Source organism: Charadrius vociferus, unplaced genomic scaffold (genome assembly GCF_000708025.1).
Source record: "Charadrius vociferus isolate BGI_N301 unplaced genomic scaffold, ASM70802v2 scaffold549, whole genome shotgun sequence".
Taxonomy (NCBI): domain Eukaryota; kingdom Metazoa; phylum Chordata; class Aves; order Charadriiformes; family Charadriidae; genus Charadrius; species Charadrius vociferus.
In genome coordinates, this window is record NW_009650103.1 from 4,170,258 (window position 1) to 4,189,248 (window position 18,991).

Consider the following 18,991-nt stretch of genomic DNA (forward strand, 5'->3'; position numbering starts at 1 on the left):
ACGAGAACAGAGGACCGTCAGCAGAGAAGCGACTCTCGGATAAGAGCCCTGCATTGGCTTACACGCTCAACAGCTTCAGGAAACGTAGAGTAACCCAAAGCTGTGGTGAACAGCCTCAGACAGCAGAACTTCCCTCCCCTTGCCCCCACACACCTCGTGGTTTTCAGAGTCAGCAAGTGAAAACTTCCACTAAACGGAGAAACAAAAACCCCCACAGCCCCGCACCCCTTCCCCACCCAAGGGACCCAGAGTTCGAAATGTCTGAGGCTTGGAATAGCTGCAATATTACCTTACGAGATTAAATAAATCATCAAGTATTTAAATATACAGCACAGACTACTTGTGCTTTGGAGTCCATGGACAAGATAAACTAATAACATCTCTAACCTAGAATAATTGCCTAGATCAAAAGCGGGTTTCATCCTAGCTAATGAAGTCAAACACGCACCTTCAGGGCGGGATTCATCCGGCCTCGCAGGCTTGTAGTTGTGTGAATGTGAATCACGCTCTGGAGCTTTCTCCTTGTTCAATCAATTTCTAACTTTCCTGTAAATACTATGACCAACAAAATCTGTGAAAGTCTGTGCATGACTTATTGCCACCTTGGAAAAACCCAGGAATCGTTCCCATGCCCCAGCATTCCTAGGTGGGGTGGTAAACACCGCATGTTAAAAAGCTTGCCAGGCCTTGTGGGGCTGCACAAGTCAGTTCAGAAATTTTCTTTAAGGATTCAAACTTTAAAGCCACAGAGGAGGACAAGTGTTTAGGATAACTGTAATCAGAGCAAGAATTCTGCTTTGACCACATTTGGAAGAGTTGACAAATAGTCCAGATGTGGAAACGGCTGGCTCTGGAAAGCAAGAATGCACGGCTGCAGATGGGAGAGCCCGGAACACATCACCCCCTTGACACATCACCTCCTGAGTAACATCACCAGAATGCAAGTTCCCCAAACCCGGTGCCGCAGGCCTGAGAGCATTTCTGCATTCATGTTCTTTTCCCTGGCCTCCCTCCCTCCCTCCCTCCGCTCCACAGCCCTCCTCCTTGCACGCTCCTGACGCAGGATGAGTTAGCCCCAGCAGGACGCGCAGGAGAAGCGTGCGAGGAAGCCTATGCTGAGCTCAGGATCAACAGAAAGCAAGACGGAGCAAGAAGGGAGAGACATTCAGAGTTTAACTGAAATGCGCGTTTCTATATTACAGAATTTTGCACTTGAGAACTACAATGCTTTTTAACCCCCCTGTTGCAACAGCGCTTCAGAACAAACTTCCGTCGGCTCCACAGCCGCAGCACTCCGTCGCTGCAGGTTCTAGAGTGAGATTTGGAAGCATTTTGCTATTACGCTCCTCATAATTCAAACTCTGTTTTGTGTCTGTCTTTATAGGTCATTGTTGGCCAGATGGAAAATATTAAGGAAAAAGGATTGCAACTAAATCAATCGGCTGCAGTCTGCTGCCAAAAGGCCCCAGGCTAACTACAAGCAGATTTGCGAGCAGGCTCTGCTCCGCTACAATCCCAGATCTGGCACATCCTTTGCCCTGGCTAACAGCGGGAGGGCACCGGGCCAGCTGGGAGCAGCTACTGTGCCAAACAGACTGTGCAGGTCGTGCTGCCTGAATGCTTCCACAGAAAGGGAGAATCGATGGGACTCTTTTGTAAACAACTCCCTGTACTTTCTGGCTGCTGCTAACTTCAGAAGCGGTAAAACTTTATCCCATTACAAAATTAATGCAAGTACACAGCTCAGACTTGTTACCAAAATCGGCATCTAGAGAAATAAATACCAGTGTTAAAGGGTAACATTTAAACTGTCAACTAAATAATGATGTATATATACACATATAGAGTGGAAAACAAAATCGAAACGTCTTTTCTCCAATGCCAAGCACTGTGTAGGAACAATTAAAAAATGGCTGAACAGTAGCCAGCTAAAGTAGTCATATTAATATTCTTTGCAACTTCTTATTTATAAGTAAGACGGGACTTAAATTTATTTATTGAAAATTTGACTTTTGATGTTTATTTCTACTATGTACACTTCCCAGGAGATACCTTTGGGGTTTTTTCACGGCTCATGTTATGCAGTTACCAAGCAGCAGGCCCAGTTTAGCTAGGAAGTTCAGTAGGAAAAAAAGCATTCTCCTAATGTTAACCAACTAACCCCTTCTGCATTCAGCATTTTCTTCCAGATGCCCATGTCTGCAGTGCCTGCCCCAACGGGATCAGATCGGGTATGGCTTAACTGATTTTCCTTATGCATGTTATCAACAGGTGGGGGGAGAGGAGCAGACCGGGGGGAGTTAACGTGTCACAGTATTTTGTAACAGTAGGATTTCTTTTTCTTTTTGCAAGCAAGATCAAACCTCAAACTTGATAGATCAATAATTTCATCATCAATAATTTCTGCTTCTAGCGGATGGCAACAGAAAAATGGATAGAAACAGAGGGGAACTTCTGTTTCCAACATCGTCACCAGCTGATCACGTACAATAAAGCATCTGCAGCAAAGACTTCCCACCCCCTACTCCAACCGTAAGGTGTGTGTCACCAGCTAACAGAAAACGAGACCGAAGGTGTGCATGACAAGGCAGAATTAGAGCCAAGAATGAAACCACCACATCTCTCATTTCATTTAAAAGCGATGTAACCAGTGCCCTTCCGTTACCTAGAGAGGTGCTTCTCTTTCAGAGCATTTGTCATTACAGAAAAATCCAGAGTTCAGAACGTGTAACATTTCCTGTCTTTTCTAAATCTCTTTCCTATTGCATTTAGGATTCAAATTTTAATTCATTTATATTGACAACATCAGATAATTTGCAACTATGACTAGATGACCCAGCACACATCAGTAATATTTTGGAAATGTGCATAAACAGAAACACAAAAGGCAAAAAGGATGAGAAAAAGAAAAAAACTACCCTTTTATAACGGATTTATTTTGCTACTGTGAAGAACTACATAAATAGAATATACCCTAGTAAGCATACCGTGGTATACTTAAGCCTAGAAACATGAAACCTTACTCCAGCCCTGTCCACTTCTGCCGAGCCGTAGGTGGAGCTTGCCATTCTGCGGCTGTGATTACGAGGTGAGTGGATTAGCGAGGTTCTACCATATTTAAGTTTCAACAAATATATTTAAACCTATTCAACCATGCTTTAAAATTTCAAGCTCAGCTAGCAAAGCCTTTAAGAGACCTACTGACACCACAATGAAAACTCCAAAGCTTTTCACTCAGTGTCATTTAATATATTCCCTATTGACTTGTTATTTATCAACTACATCTAGTTGAAAATAAGAATTCATTATTTATGAGTTCAGTGGAATCGACTCCTTTCAATGTTGGCCTTAAAACCCAAAACATGAAAATGCATTTCTACTGCTACTACTATGACGTCGCATACAATTTCAAAGGAAAAAAAAACCAAAACAAGAGGAAACACTGTACACACTTTTCACATATTAATAAAACAGAAAATACAAGCCTCATATACAATCAACTGGATTCTTTAAGACTCGTCTTGGTTTGTGACGCTGCTCTTTAGACGGACATTTCGATACGAAAATACGTAAAAACTTCTTCGATTTTTGCACGCGTACTCACAGATGGATGCGCATTCTTACGAAATACACACAACATATTGATAGCGAATGAGCCCAGACATTATTGATCATGTCAACAAGAGGACCAAGAAAAACCAGGAATAAACTTCAACAGAAGCTTTTTAATGATGGGACAGGAAAAAAAAAGCATTATCACATGCTTTTAATATTTTAAGACTATTTTAATATGTGTACTTTATAGTGTTGCAAAGAAGACAGTTTCAGAAAGCTAATTTAACTTGAGAGACACTTCAAAATTTATTTAAAGATACTTGAGCAAGATGAGATACTAAGACAACCTTACAGGCTCTCTGAAATAAGTTTCTGGAGTCTACAAGAAGTTTAATGGCAGAGATGAAAATAGAAGACAACAAACGAGCAGTAGTAATACAAAACTTTATTCCTTTTTTCCTGGAACAGTATTTTTAAATAGCTCATCTCTATCTTGTAAAACTTGTAGGGACAATAAAGAAAAAACACAGGAAGTTTGGAAAAACTGTACTGGAAACAGTATATCAGAAAGAAGAAACACAAAGCAGATAGCTAAATTTAATTGATGTCAAGCTCTCTTTTCACTAGGTTCATCACTTTTCCATATATATTCTGACAAGTAACTGAAAATAAAAGCCAGTGTCTGTTTAAGCAAATCAGCAGGGGTAAAAACCCTAAACTTTTAAGATGTAAACTGTTTTATAAACATGTCAAGTTAAAGCAAAATGCCTGCAACAACAGGAGACCCCTTCCAACCCCGCACACTGCGCTCACGGCCTTCCCACATTTCCTCCGCCACTTTAGATCAATTTCCTGTCACACACACCAGAGGAGCGGAACTGTTTTGCGACAGTTAAAGCTCCCAAGAAACGCGAATTTCTGCGAGAGAAGGTCGGGCTCCAGCTCCGGGCCCTGCCTGCCCTCTCTGCTCTCCTCTGGCAGGTCCGTGCGAGGGAACCCAGACACGGCTGCGCCCTCAGCTCTCGCGTACATCCAGTGCATGTGTGCGAGCCACTGCTAAAATAATAATCGTAATAAATAATAATAATGATATCATCTATGAAGAAGGCAGGCGGAGGCTCAATAACGACATTTTTATTAGGTACAATTCTGTTGTACTGTTGAATCAGAGAGATCCAATTTCTCATGATTTATACATGCATTTTTGTGGCCTTTGCCAATGTCTAACAGAACCAGTTTGCTATTTTCTTTCATCTCCAAAGCATTTTAAGAAGTACAGGGATTGCAGGGTCGATACGCCGCGAGGACCAAACAGACTGTCCAAAAAGTCTCCATATCATTTCCAGCCATTATCAAACATCTTTCTGGAAAGCCTGAAGTATCATATAGATACAGAGGGAAGCAAAACATTGATTTTGCTTATTACCATTTTATTCAACATACAACTACAGTAAATCCTCATAAAATACAGCCAGGACTTTTTTCTTATTTAATTAGACAGTAATATTTTTCTGTGTCCACACAGAAGCCTAAAAGCAAAAAGGGGAAGGGAAGAAATCAGGTTAAAGAGAGATAGAGAGAGAGAGAGAGAGACGTAGAGGTGGGGTTTTTTTTGATTTGTTTTTTAAAGGATCTCTCTGCTCTGGCGTTATGTACAGGCATTGCTTACAGCCTCGACTTGTAATTACAGCTTTCAATTAGCAAAAGAAATTCTTCCCCTGTTGTAGTCAAGCCTAGTTTCATTATCAGTTCTCTTCCTCTCCTTTCGAAAAAGTGGATTAGACGTAAACTTTTTTTAAAAAATGTAATTATAAAAGAAAATTACATAAATGGATAAAAGTACTAACCTCACGCAGGCTACAATGAACTAAGTGTAAGATAACCTTACTAAGAAAAAGCACCCAAAATCTATTTTACCCAGCTTGCCAGAATAACAGTACTGCAGGAAACGGTGCTGAGGCTGCACGTCCGCGGCCCTGTCGCAGGTGACAACGGGGTGCAGAACTTGGCAGCCCCGGCACCGTCTTGTCCGCCGTGCTAGCTCCCTTCTCCGCCTTCCAGTTCACTCCAAGGTATTAAAATTAAAGTTTGAGTTGTCTCCCTCCATCCATGGTAAGCCTGGGGAGGAGCGGGGGCGGCGACACGAACGCACCCAACACCCAAAGCTCGGCAGTTGCTCTTCTGGAGATGGGAACCGGGCGAACCGCCCCCGCACAACCCGCCCGGGGGAAACGGCAAAGGCCCCAACTATACTTCAGAGTTACGTCTTCCTACAGCAGCACGCAGCCTGAGAGGGCTTCTTTTTCTGCTGTGCAGTAAATTAAAAACAAACAAACCAACCCAACGCAAAACCAAACCCAAAGCACCACAAAAGAGTAGTCTAACTACTTCCTTACCAGGCACAAAATAGACTTCCTATTCATTTACTTTTATGTATGCAAAGGAAAAATGCAAAGCATGAAGAAACTGTAATTCAGGTAAGAATTTTTAGTTAACAAGAAGAATTCTAAGTCTCGGCTTTTGCATATATCAGACTGCTAGTAAATACATTAAATTATTTGTTGTTAACGTGATAGTCTGTATACTCCACAGAAGAAAATACCTATTAACACCAGTTCAAAGCATGCTTATAAATCTGGGCTTTTTTAATGTTCCAAACTTTCATCCAGATAAAGTGAGAATAGGATGTCCTTCCTTATTCATCTGCAAATACTCCTTCACAAACAACCGCTACGGAACATTTTAGAACCACACAAAAAAAAAAAAAATCAATCTTTCTAATGAAGGTATTTAATAATTTCCATAAGGCTATGAAAGAATTTCTAAAGGCTCAAGCTTTTATTGAGCTGAATTACTCCAACTTGACTCAGTAACATGAACAGAACGCCCTCTGGTATGGGCAGGAAGGCAGCAAAGTCAACTTTGGAGGAGTGGGCGGAATCCCGCGATACTCCAGTTATCTCAGCTGATCGGGAACTGGTTGAGTAGGAAGTCCGGCTCTCAGAGAGGGTACAAAAACCAGCACAAGAATTCACAGAGGATGATGAAGACTAAGAAAAGGGGGAGAATGTTATGCCTTCTACAGGGGGAAGCAGCTCCCCGTCTGTCCCACCCCGCTCCCCCTCCAGCCCCAGAAAACCACAGTCGTTACTGGTTAATGCCACCCTGCCCTGGGGAGGAACCAGGCTGATTCACCTTTGCATCTACTATTTTCTTCTTTAAAAAAAACCGCATGGAAGATATTCTGAAAAGACCTATCAGCCTTACATAGCGTGCACTGCTACAAACCCAAGCCTTTAGGAAATACCTGAATCGAAACTGTAACATCTGGGTGTTTTAACAGCGCAGGTTGTTCAAAGGATCAGCGGGACTCGCCCCACAGCAGAGAGACAGCATAACGTTTTACTGGAAATCAGTTATGGATATCTCAGTTTACCATCCATCTGCTCAATGATTCTTCAGGAAGATTACTTTGTTTTGCATACTTTTTTTTTAGCTTAAAATTAACTAAACTTTGTATTTTCCTTCCCACATACTATTTTGTACCTATTCTTATCACCGGGTATACATAGCAGCAACATAACTTACAGATGTGATGGTACATCTTACTTCAAAAGTACAATTATATTTTATTGTATATTAGTCAGAGAATTAGACAGCCTAAGTACTACCATCCTACCAAATTCTAAACATCAACAGAGACACGCACAGGCCAAATAATGGATCCTACCACAGAATCGGCTGAAGACACACGAAACCCATTAAGTGGAAAAACTTGTAAAGAAGTGAGTGCACAAGAAGGAGGTTTTGTAAATTATTAAATATATTACTATTCAGCCACACTTAAAAATAAAGTAAAAAATCTAAAATCTAAATGTCTCCCCCAGCTCCAAGTGTAAATATTTTTCTGTGGCTTTTGGCCAAATCAGTGAAGAAGGAAAATTCTAGAAGACAATAGGACAATTATTTTAAAACAAAAAACCCCACACAAATATTTCACTTTCTCCCCCAAAATAACGGAAAGATTTGCGGAACTAAAAGCAGCGTTCAGGGTTTGGGATTTTTTTTCCCTTTACGTTAGAAGGTACCCGGGAGAGAGAGGCGCACGCACAAACAGGGGTACAGAGGCCCTTCAAGCTGTTTGTCCCCTCTGCATCAATGCCCTGCCAGTTGGCAAGCCCGAGCCAGGAAGCTGTCAATTCCAATCAAGTTTAGGCGATGCAGTCCTATTAAAGAAGTCTTGCTGGTTAAGGGGCGTCCACTGTTTCCAAAGCATGGGAAAAAAAAAAAAAAAAAGAAAAAAAAAAGGAAAAAAAAGGGCTCTGCTTTCCTTAGATTTGAGCTGGCAACTTTCACTGACTAGAGTTTTCAAGGAGCTATGAATGAGCTTAACAAAGGAGTTCTGTGGCTAGTTTCTGGCTGAAATCCATGTCAACAGTTTTTAAGGTCACAGGTCACACTAACTAACATTTATTCCCAGCAGACCCTGCTCTAAACACAAGCTGTAAGTAGTACAAATTTGGAATTTTTCTGTAATCCCTTGAGATATTCCTGATCCTTCCACATGTTTCTGCTCAATTAAAAACAATTCTCACTTTGCACCACAAGAGAGGCCCCTGCTCAGAAATCTTATTCTATCCTAAGAATAAATGGACAAAGACTGCAATCAAAGGAAAGGAAAGGGGGGAGGAGAGGAACTCACAACAAATCACACCAAAAACCTCAAATAACTCCATACAGAATCACATTCAGTTAGTTACATTTTCTGCCATCTGTCACAAACTATTATAGATTCATTTCTTTTTATCTTAGAAAAAGAGTGGTGCAGAGCTTAGCTATTTTGGCCGAGAGGGATTTCCACACAAATGTTTTTGAATTTCACTTCAGAAGAACCATTTTCATTTTGGGTACAAAAGCCGAATGCCCACTGAAAACTTCAAAATAAGTGAAATTGAAATCAGAGTTGCACATGGTTATAGCACCTTCTTAAATCAGTAACTTTGCCCAATAAGTTTGTGAACCAAAGCAAAAACTACGCTGTTTTACCTTTTTTTTTTTTTTTTTAACAAAACTTGGAGCAAGACAAGAGTCTTTGACTTATATTATTACTGCTCCTTCAAGCAGTTTGAAATAGGTGCTATAGCTCACAGCTTAAACAGTTAAACACAAATTCTACTAGTTAATAATGAAAAAAAAAATGCAAGGTTATTACACGGTTATAGGAACGAGAGTTCTTGTCCACCAAGTCCAATCACTTCAACTGACTAAGTATGCGTAAATCTCCGGGCCTTCGGGGCACCCCGCCCTGCCCAGTGCCACCCGCTCCTCCAGCGCCGGGACTGCCATCTCGCTCCTGTTCCCTGTTTTACCTTTTTTTTTTTTTTTTTAACAAAACTTGGAGCAAGACAAGAGTCTTTGACTTATATTATTACTGCTCCTTCAAGCAGTTTGAAATAGGTGCTATAGCTCACAGCTTAAACAGTTAAACACAAATTCTACTAGTTAATAATGAAAAAAAAAATGCAAGGTTATTACACGGTTATAGGAACGAGAGTTCTTGTCCACCAAGTCCAATCACTTCAACTGACTAAGTATGCGTAAATCTCCGGCCTTCGGGGCAACCCGCCCTGCCCAGTGCCACCCGCTCCTCCAGCGCCGGGACTGCCATCTCGCTCCTGTTCCCTCCCGAGAAGGTTTCTCTCGCCTGCAGCGCTGTGACAGGCAGGGAAAAACCAGCACCCCGGCAGCTTCTGAGGGCTGAACAACCAGGCACGGCCTGGCAGCCTTTACCTAAACCTCCCAAAGCTGTTCTTATAACAGCTGGGAAAAAGAAATTTTGCAAATTAAATACAGCATTAAATTGACCAAAATCACATTTGGGGAGCGAGGTGTCACCTGCACAGACGGGCAGGACACTGACTGCCGATGGCCATGGCTCTCAGGAGTTTGACTTCTACTGAAATGCAGAACTGTAACGGACATTCTGTCCAGCTTTATCACTTACAAACTAGTAAATAATAATATTTTACAGGCTTAGTGACATCCGAGAAAATATATTTAAATACGATTTAAATACACAAAACAATTCGCAGATTTTAATACTCTCTCATGCACCAATAATCCAGACTAGATTAAGAATTTAGTGTTTTACACCACCTGGTAAATCGGTTCCAAAATGTTACAACCAGTTTTATTAGGACTGCTATATTGTACTGCAGAAGCGTTGGGGTTTGGCGTGTTTTGTGGTTGGGGTTTTTTAAACACACTTTTAGTTCAGAGGTTTTTGTTCAGTTTTTCACATTACTGCCCACAGAATCTTAACTCAAAAATATGGGAGACTATGAAGCAAACTAAGTAACAGCAAGAACGTTACTTCAAACCCACCCTGCCGAATGGTTTTGAAGAGCACAATTATTATACTTGGCCTTATACCTACTAAATGCAAAAGTTCAGTTAAATCAAGACAAAAATATTATTTCTCCGTTAAACTACTAAATCTCTTTTTTAAACTCAAATATACATTGCCATAAGAGAAGTACACATTTAATGCTAGAGTCAACTTGGTGAATGTGCATGTGATTTTTTCATCTACAGAAAAAAAACCAGTGCTACTCAAGTCGCCATTTTATTATGTTACGTAACGTGAAATCATTACACCGTTACACATTTAAACCAGTTCATACATTTAGATAGGTTACCATACATTCAACATTGCCACTATTTTTTGTTTAAAAGCAGTATGATATATAAACATGATTTATTTTAAATAGTCAGAATATAAAATAAACAGACACTTGAAGAAGTGACTGGATCCTATCAGTCTAAAACCTGAAGAATTTTTCAAGCATCAGTAACTGGGTCCTTACATTGAATTCTGGAAGTATTTCAGAAGACAAAAGATAAAAATATTTTAAAACCTAAACTTGTTAGTTGCATTATATAAACATGCTGCAATAAGGGTATCAAAAAAAAGTATTCAGACTGAGTTAACGACATTTTTTACATTCCTAAAGCAGAACTTTTTCTTCCTTCATGATTGCACAGAAGGACAAAGCTGTCAGGAGTCTGAGACTCGAGAACATATAAAAGTGTCAGAAGGACAAAGAGCCCCAGCTACAATGAAAATTGATGTGCACTTTTAAAGAATGTCTTCATCCAAGATCCTGATAACTTTCTCTCATGGGGGGGGGGAATTTCATGTTTCAACGTCTCTGTAGAATTTAGAATTTCGTATGTTCAGCAGTCTCTTCACAGCTTCATGTACCCTATCGTCATTTCCTTCACCCACCTTCAGCCCATTAGAAACAGCACAAGCGGGAGCATCATGCTTACAGCACTGTCAGCGATCAGGTTTTTAACTCTGTCCCTCTATGAGCAGACTGTGTACAAAAGTGTTTGTCCACTTAAGCTTTGAGAAACCAGATTGTAAAAGAAAACACTCTACTCCTTTCGGTACACTTACTGATACTAGTACAAATTGGTTTACACAGTACTTTTCCATCAAAAGAATGCTGAAATCCATCAATGCCTGGGCTTCATAAGAGTTCTAGATCACAGGACTTAGCCAAAGCGGCAAATACAGCCGAGCCACTGAAGGACAGTGTCCACACTGCAACCACCAAACCGCTTCTGGAGAATGTAGAACAGCTAGAGTTGCGAGAAATGTGGGAAGATTAGCTAGTAAGGAATTCTAACATCAAAACAACGAGGAAATGAAAATTATTCTCAGCATGGAACATTCTTAAGAATCAGAAAGCATCTATAAGCGTTAAGAACATACAAAAGCAGAAAGATAAATTTATACTGTTATTTTATTCCTTATCACTGAGATCGTATCAGTAGATCAGTATGTTTACATCATCTTTCAGCACACTCCAATTAGCAGGAAATAGCAATCAAGAACAAATTCTGAGCTTCTTTGTCACCTTCCAGACTCTTACCCTAATGAAAGATAATTACCTATCTACATACATAGAAGACTTCAAAAAGATGAGAAACAAGAGCGTACAAATTCCAGAACAAAACTGGGGCACATGCCTGATTACGGAGCTGCAGATGATGTCTCAGAAGAGTGAGCGACAGCAGTTTGAGAATGTCTCCACACCGTTTTCTTTTTTTGTTAAATAGAAGACTACAGCTGGTCACTAAATTCAGCACTATCTATATCGTTCACCCTCAAAACCCCATGCCAAACCTGATGCGAAGTCAGATTAAAGCAAACCTTTAGAAACAAACAAACAAAAAAATCAGCTGCTTAATGCATATCCAATAGGATTTGGTTTATTTCAGCCAAAATCCTGAAGTCCTTAAATGAAGCCTCAGAAAGAAAAAACATCTTTGAGCATGGAAGATTTTCTAGGATATTAAAATCACCAAATTAGAACTCAGAATTTGATGACTTGGACATTAGCTCTCAACTTACCACGCATTCATGATTTGGAAAACAAAATTAAAGAGCATATTTTAAGTTCCGTAACATATTGCATTGAAAAAGGTAATCTTGAATTCTGAGTTACCCAGGAGATTTTGATGTGTGGTACGTGAGCTTATGGGGTTTTTTTAATTCACTTCACTCTTTAGAACCTCAAAAAACCCCACCAGACCATCTGTGTCGCTTGTTTTGTGCTTTTGTCCGCCCTCTGCTGTCTGAAATGCAGAAAGTAGTCATCTGTGCTACAGAGCACTCTACAACTCTGTGTTACATACAGTATCTGATCATCGTAGTTTCATGATTGGCCAGAAATCAAGTGAAGAAAAAAGGAAATGGAATACGAGAGACACACTCGGTGGTTCTACATTAAAAGAAAATCACAGAACACCTAGAAGATGCAGTCTTTAAACTTAATCAAAGATTTCCATAAACCTGTGTGATGCTATCCACAGCAGGAACAGAACTATGAAAACTATCTTAAAAGCAGATTTCTAAACAGTGCTGGTTAAAATAGCCAAGAGAATTACTCTGTAAAATGGAACCTCCTTTCTGCTGACCACAGGAGCTACATCCATGTGGGTAACTTTACCGCCACTGAACTCCAAGAAGTGCCTTACTGTACTTTGCATCCACATGAAAAAGTCTCTGGGTCACTTTAAAACTCAAAGCCCAGACCTTGACTTCTGGCCTTCTGAGTACTGTCTCAGCTTTAAACTTTGCTTCCAGACCTCTGCAGAAATTTTTAAAGCACCAGCTAAGCAAAAAGAATTTCCTTTTTCTCCTGTTCCTCTTCAATAACAAATCTAAACACGTGATGATTTTCCACCTCCAAACTGTTTTACCATGGCCAGACCCATAAAAATCTCTGACTGACATAAGCATATGAATTTCATCTCTAATAATAAACAATATCAATTAATTCTTACACTATCACTGCATAGAGGAAGGCATACTTGGAAGCTTGCTGCCATCCACCCTGTAATTTAAAAACAAACAAACAAACATTCTTTTCATTCCCATTTGCTTTTTCACATCGTTCTCACATTCTTAAGCATGTTTTGACCCATCCATTTACCATGCAGCATCCTTTAATTCATACTGAGAAGATTCACATCGACAATAGGTGCAGCAGTCCTGGGAACAGAGCAAGTGAATCCATGTAATGCTGATTTACATTCTTTATTATCCTCTAAAACTTACATTCACTTGCATTAATGATGAAATTCCATTTTCCCATTAGTTCACAGGAGAAAGAAGCAATAGGAATGAAGCTGAGAGTCCCGATTCATCCACTGCTGTAACTACACTGAATTTTTTTTTTTTTTGGTTATGAGTTGAAGCAGAAGGCATTTAACTACAACACAACTCCTCCATTTCTTCTTGGCATTCACTCAACATAAGGGAGCTGACAGCAAAGAACTCTTATCCAGGAGAGATCAAGAAGGGACTCGTACTACTCCTCATTCAGATTTTCTTTTTAAACTGTGTTTCCCTTTTAGTTTGTCATTAATCAGGAAAAGTCACCTTATGTAACCAGACACTTCCCATGTGAGAGTGAATCGGCATCCCACCTATACAGGCCGCAGCTACGGGAAAGAGCTAGGGAAATACCTTCCTGTCTTCAGTATACGGTCCGTATCGCTGCACCACCATAGCTAACAGTAGTTGAAATGTCTACTAGAGAAAAGAAAGAACGAAGGAAGATACTGAGAAGACACCTGTCACCCTGCCTCCCACACCATTAATTTCTAATTTCACAATGATTTCTCCAAATATTAAGCTTCTTCAACGAAGGCCTAGTTAGCAGATCACCACCGTCAGTATAACGCTGAAGTACACGGCAACAAACATTTGGTATCTTCACCAGCCTACTGCCAGCACAAACTGCACAGACATATTCATTTTAAATACACAGAACTATCCAAAATATATCCCATGGTATCGCTGTACGCAACCCAGCAAAATAAGGAAGGCCCTTGTTCCCAATAGGTGCTCTTATATTTTGCAACGTCATCCCTGAAATTCTCCAGAGGGGTCATATTCGATAAGATCTGTACAGAAGGCCCCATTCTGTGTCGTGCAACACACAGTACTCTTAGGATGAAGACAAGTTCTTCTTGTTCTTACACTGCGTTCTCTCACATGAAAAGCAAACCAGAGACAACTGAGAGATGTCTACAACTGCTTATAGAGGAAATTGTCCTCATTTGTGAGTGCTTGAGTGATTGTTCGGTCCGATAGCTGGCTGTTCATACAGTTAACTCTGAGCTATCTTTACCTGGGCCGTTGCTCCAAAACATCCAATTTCTCATGAACATGGGAAAAACAGAAAGCAGAAGACAGACCATTGCTAAATTTGTTTAAAACAAGACAGGCTGGATGCCATGTGGAAATCTTCAATCCACAGAAGTTCTTAATGGAACTAATATATTGGGAGATAGTGAAACTGATTTTACTTGTATCACTCCTTGCAGCAAATAGAAATTACAGACTGTATTACAACGTGTCTGTGGGAGGTCATCAAAAACTACTCTGATAGAGCCTCTTTGCCCATTTTATGTGAAACACCTCATTTCCATCTTCTAATAATAGTCTCTATTACGACAAACTTCACAAAACCCTCAATAGGACAGAGTAAAGCTCATACATACAAACTCTTAGGATGTGGAGAGCATCAGTGACATTCTCTCAGTTACCAACAGATGCTTTGTTAATAAAACTTGCATATACAAATGTCCACAAAACGCCTTAACAAGATCAGTTGTGACAGCTAAAGATAACAGCTGCCATCATGCTATGTCATATCAAATTACTGCAAAGAAAATTCTTTTTTCCACATTGTTAAGAACATTGACTACAAACAAATACAGTTATCTACAGAGGAACTCAAAGTGCAAGATATTTTGCCTCAATTCTGCAGAAGAGCAGTGACTTTGAGGACCAGATAGGAAAATAATTTTGAACAGCTGGAAATGATAATTGCAGTGTAACGCAGCAAAGTCAAACACTGTTTCCTAGAGTCAGCCAAAAGGCAAACCACAGACCTACCTTAAGATACAGAAGCAGCTCTTGGCCCCAGAAGATAAGCGACAGAATCCAAACCTCTGTTTGCTGTCAATGTCTGTAAGCACAAACGTAAAGTTCTGCCCGACTTGGTTGACTGCATGGCTGAAAATAAAGAGAGTAAAGAGGAAAAAATTAATGCTGAGCTAACCCTGTGTCAGAAGTATCTAGTTTAAGTCATTGAACCTATAACATTTCCTCTTTCCACAGAGTTTTTTTGAGAAATTAACTTTGAGAGTATACACCCTCTAGAAAGAGAAATATGCTAGTTGCTTGGTGAGGGAGGAGGTTTCTTGGTTGGGTTTGGTTTGGGGTTTTTTCCATTTTTTAAGTGTGGGAGGCTACTAAAAATATGTTTGTCTTTAAATGAATGGTTATGACTATCAACCACCTTCAATGCAGCACACACTGTACAAAAAAAACTCTGTTCTCTCATATAACCCAAAATATTTATTACTCTTCATTTGAGAATTGGCTTACTCCAAGAGCAAGACAATATTTAATAACATGTTAAGCTTCTTCAACACTTGGATATTGACTTGTAGAAGCTTTATTATCCATATACAAATTTTGCATGTATGCCACAGACATCATTCCAAAATGTTCAGCACGCCCAGTGACTCTCCTTTACTCTAGCACCTAGGCAATCAGTTAAATTAAAGACTAGGATAGTGTACAAAGAAAGAAAAGATAAACTAGAATCAAAAGTACACTGTGCTAAAGCCAGACATGACTATAAAAATAATTTTGTTGGACTTTTATATGATTTTTCAAGATTAAGAGTCATTTGTCTCGTCTGTAAGATATTAACGTCTCTTCAAGAACAGCATAAGTGAACTAACAACCTTCTTAGATGTTGGCTCCCACTCACGCCACAGTGGAAAGTATCACTACAGGAAAATTTGCCCAAATTGGCAAAACACAGTTTTGGAAAACAAAACAAAACTCCACAACCAACAGCCACCACCACCAAAACAAAAAACAAAAACACAAACAGAAAAAAACAAGAACCAAACTACCCAAACAAACAAAACCCCCAAACTCCAGCATTTAAAAATTCACGTCTTTAAAAATACTATAATTCACATCCGTATTTTACCACTAATAGTTGATGCTTGAAATAGTAAGATCAAAATAAGATGCTTTACATTTAAAGTATGGCACTTTCTGAATGCTATTAACAAAAGTAAAGGCATTTTGAGATATTACCCCAAGTGCCTGAAGTTAATCAAATGCTTATGTACGGTGATGGTAGGTTCCATAGAAACCAAGCTCAGTTCACCTCCCAGTTTGCAGAGATGCGGTTTTACTGTTTAACAGAAATTTTGACATTTAGTGGTGAAGCTGGGACTAATAATTATTAGAGGACTCTTCATTCCAATTTTAGATCTACTTGAGACCTCATAATGATAAGGAATTAATACTTATTTCCGGTTATGTTCTAGTTTATTTTAGGCTTACTGAGAACCGAGAACACTGACTAGCATTTACACGTGTATCTTCACAAGTCAGTCCTCCCAACAGCAACAACAAAACCCATTCAAGGTCATGGAACTAACGGCCACAAGCCTTAAAAGTGAGCAAATACTCTCTTCTGTGATGCCATATACAATGCAATATACAACAATATATGCAATATATGTTATAGATTATGCATTCGGTGCTGGGGGGGGGGCGGGGGAGAAGTACAGACTTTCAAAAATAAAAGTTGGATCTGGATCGGAAAGATGTCACTATCCAGCTTAGAAAGAAGAATCCTTCCGTGGATTCCAAACAGGGAAGGAAAAACATGCAGTCATGAAGACGAAAAAGTGCTCCAAATTCACAGATGAACAGAAAGACAGATACTGAAAAGCATTTCAGTAGTCTGAGAATTAGACAGCGTAAGTACTATCATCCTACCAAATTCTAAATGTCAACAGAGCATCCGTTTCCATAAACCATACTGAGCTGCTAGAGGATACCAAAAATCCCGTATTGGTGTTGTGTTTTATCTGTAAAGCTTGCACGTAATGTTACTATGGTGATTTTAGTACGGTGTTTTAAAAGGGGATTACATGCTTAATTCTAACAAGGTTGAGAGCAGAGCGTGTTTGAGAAATAGCATTCTAGCTGACAATTAAAATTATGGAACAGGGGAAAAAAATATGCTTCATTTGCAGCAGGGAGAAGCTTGTTTATTAAACAATTGTGACAAGTTGGTAAGTTCCTCCAAAGCAAACCAAAAGATTCTTGCCTTTATGTGATCTGCAGAAGTTAAATGTGTCTGATGGGCCTTGCTCAAGTTTCAGCTGTCAGCTCTTCGCACGGAAGCATAAAATTCCCAACACAGAAAGTGCTTTTCCTAAGATCTTAATATCAATACTTCAGATTCTTAGCTCTGTTTTCAAATGGGAAGAAGGTCTATTTAGAGCCCAACAGGACGGAAGCACCATAAATCTCATCTCTAAATGGGCACAAAGAAGTTGGGGTCGGAGGGAAGGGGAGAGAGGCAGAGTGACTTGTTCAAATCCCCCTTCAAAAAACCCCTAACTGTGACTGACACGAATAAATCCTGATAGGAAATTTGACTGAGGTGGAGTTCTTTACTCCTGCAGTTGGACAATAGCCTCTGCCTTCACCCTGCAAGCATAATAGTAGAAAACTCATGGGCCACCGCCAAAAGGAAGGGGCAACTAGTCCCTGGTGAATTTTGACCACTGGCAACAATATATTAAAAAAAGAATCAATTCAGAGAATTAAGAGTCTGTGTCAATGAGTGCCAAAACCTTCAGCAGAGAGAACGATCAGATATGCAGATCTTGATTTGCCTCAAAATCTTGGTGTCGTATCATCATTTGAGGCTGTGATCTGGCAGAGGCAATAGCACATCTTCAGCTTTTGCCACCTGCTCTATAAACCACGCAGCCTTAGAAGAGACACACGTGTAAGTGAAGAATTAGGTCCTTTCTCTGCACTTGTTAAAGAAATACCACTGTTTAACATCAAAGCCAGAAGAGCAGGACTCAACTCAAGTACCATGGAGCACACTTCTACCATCAAGAAGTTTCCCCTGAAAGCCGGGCATAATACTGCACATAACGGAGAACATAGTTACGTAAATTAAATTTTCACAAGAAAAAGTCCTCACAAACAGGGTATAAACTGGGAACATGACTCTAGCAGGACTTGAAAACCTAAATTCTGTGATAATGCTATATTGGGCTCCGAATCTGTGAAAAGAAAAGTAGTGTCTATTCTTCAGTGACTGTGCATTTCTGATGATTTGTATCGATGTCTCTTCATCGTAATTCAGACTGATCATCCTTCCACAGATCCTGAAGAGACATCCTACACAGAGCACCATTCCAACAGAAGGTATTATCCCATGTTCCTCAGTTATTTGAACAATGAGCCAGTATCTCCACTGTTATAGCAAGAATAATAATTTAAAAACCTCTCAAAATTGCAGAGAGATTCTAATACTAAAATTGTTCTGGGTAACAATAAGGCAACTGAGTTAACTGGGAACATTACATAAGCATTTGGAAGGCCTTTACTGAAACCACTTCAGTGTTTCTCTTTCCTTTTCTTCAGAATGAACAAACCAAGACATACTAAAAAAACATCCTGAGGACTAAGAATTACAGTAACTGGAGATCTGATCCAACATACCACTTTTCAGGGACATACAGAGGGTTGAAATCCCACTAGAGAGTGCTCGTCAACTCTGAGACACGACGGCAAGGACCTGCCTGACGTGTAACCGCAGACAGTATTTCTTCTCAAAGCAATTTCTTTTCACCTCCAAGTAGAAAAAGTGTTTACTGAGAAGACTGAGGGGAATATTAAAGCACTCTCTGAGGTCATTTCATTATGGGGCTACCTGCTCACTACTTTAAATAACTTTATTTTAAATCCAATGTAAGAAATGTATAAACAAATACTCAGTAGTTGGTTAAC

The 18,991-nt window shown here is 39.8% G+C and overlaps 1 protein-coding gene across 1 annotated transcript in view; it reads right to left on the minus strand.

The window, feature by feature from the left end:
* The window catches only part of DENND1A (DENN/MADD domain containing 1A), a gene marked incomplete at its 5' end in the record, with an annotated part of 202,056 nt that overhangs the window by 132,851 nt on the left and 50,214 nt on the right, over positions 1 to 18,991 (minus strand). The window contains one exon of the mRNA XM_009892358.1: positions 15,035 to 15,154. Within this exon, the coding sequence (XP_009890660.1) occupies positions 15,035 to 15,154 (120 nt within the window). The remainder of the gene's footprint in view (positions 1 to 15,034; positions 15,155 to 18,991) is intronic.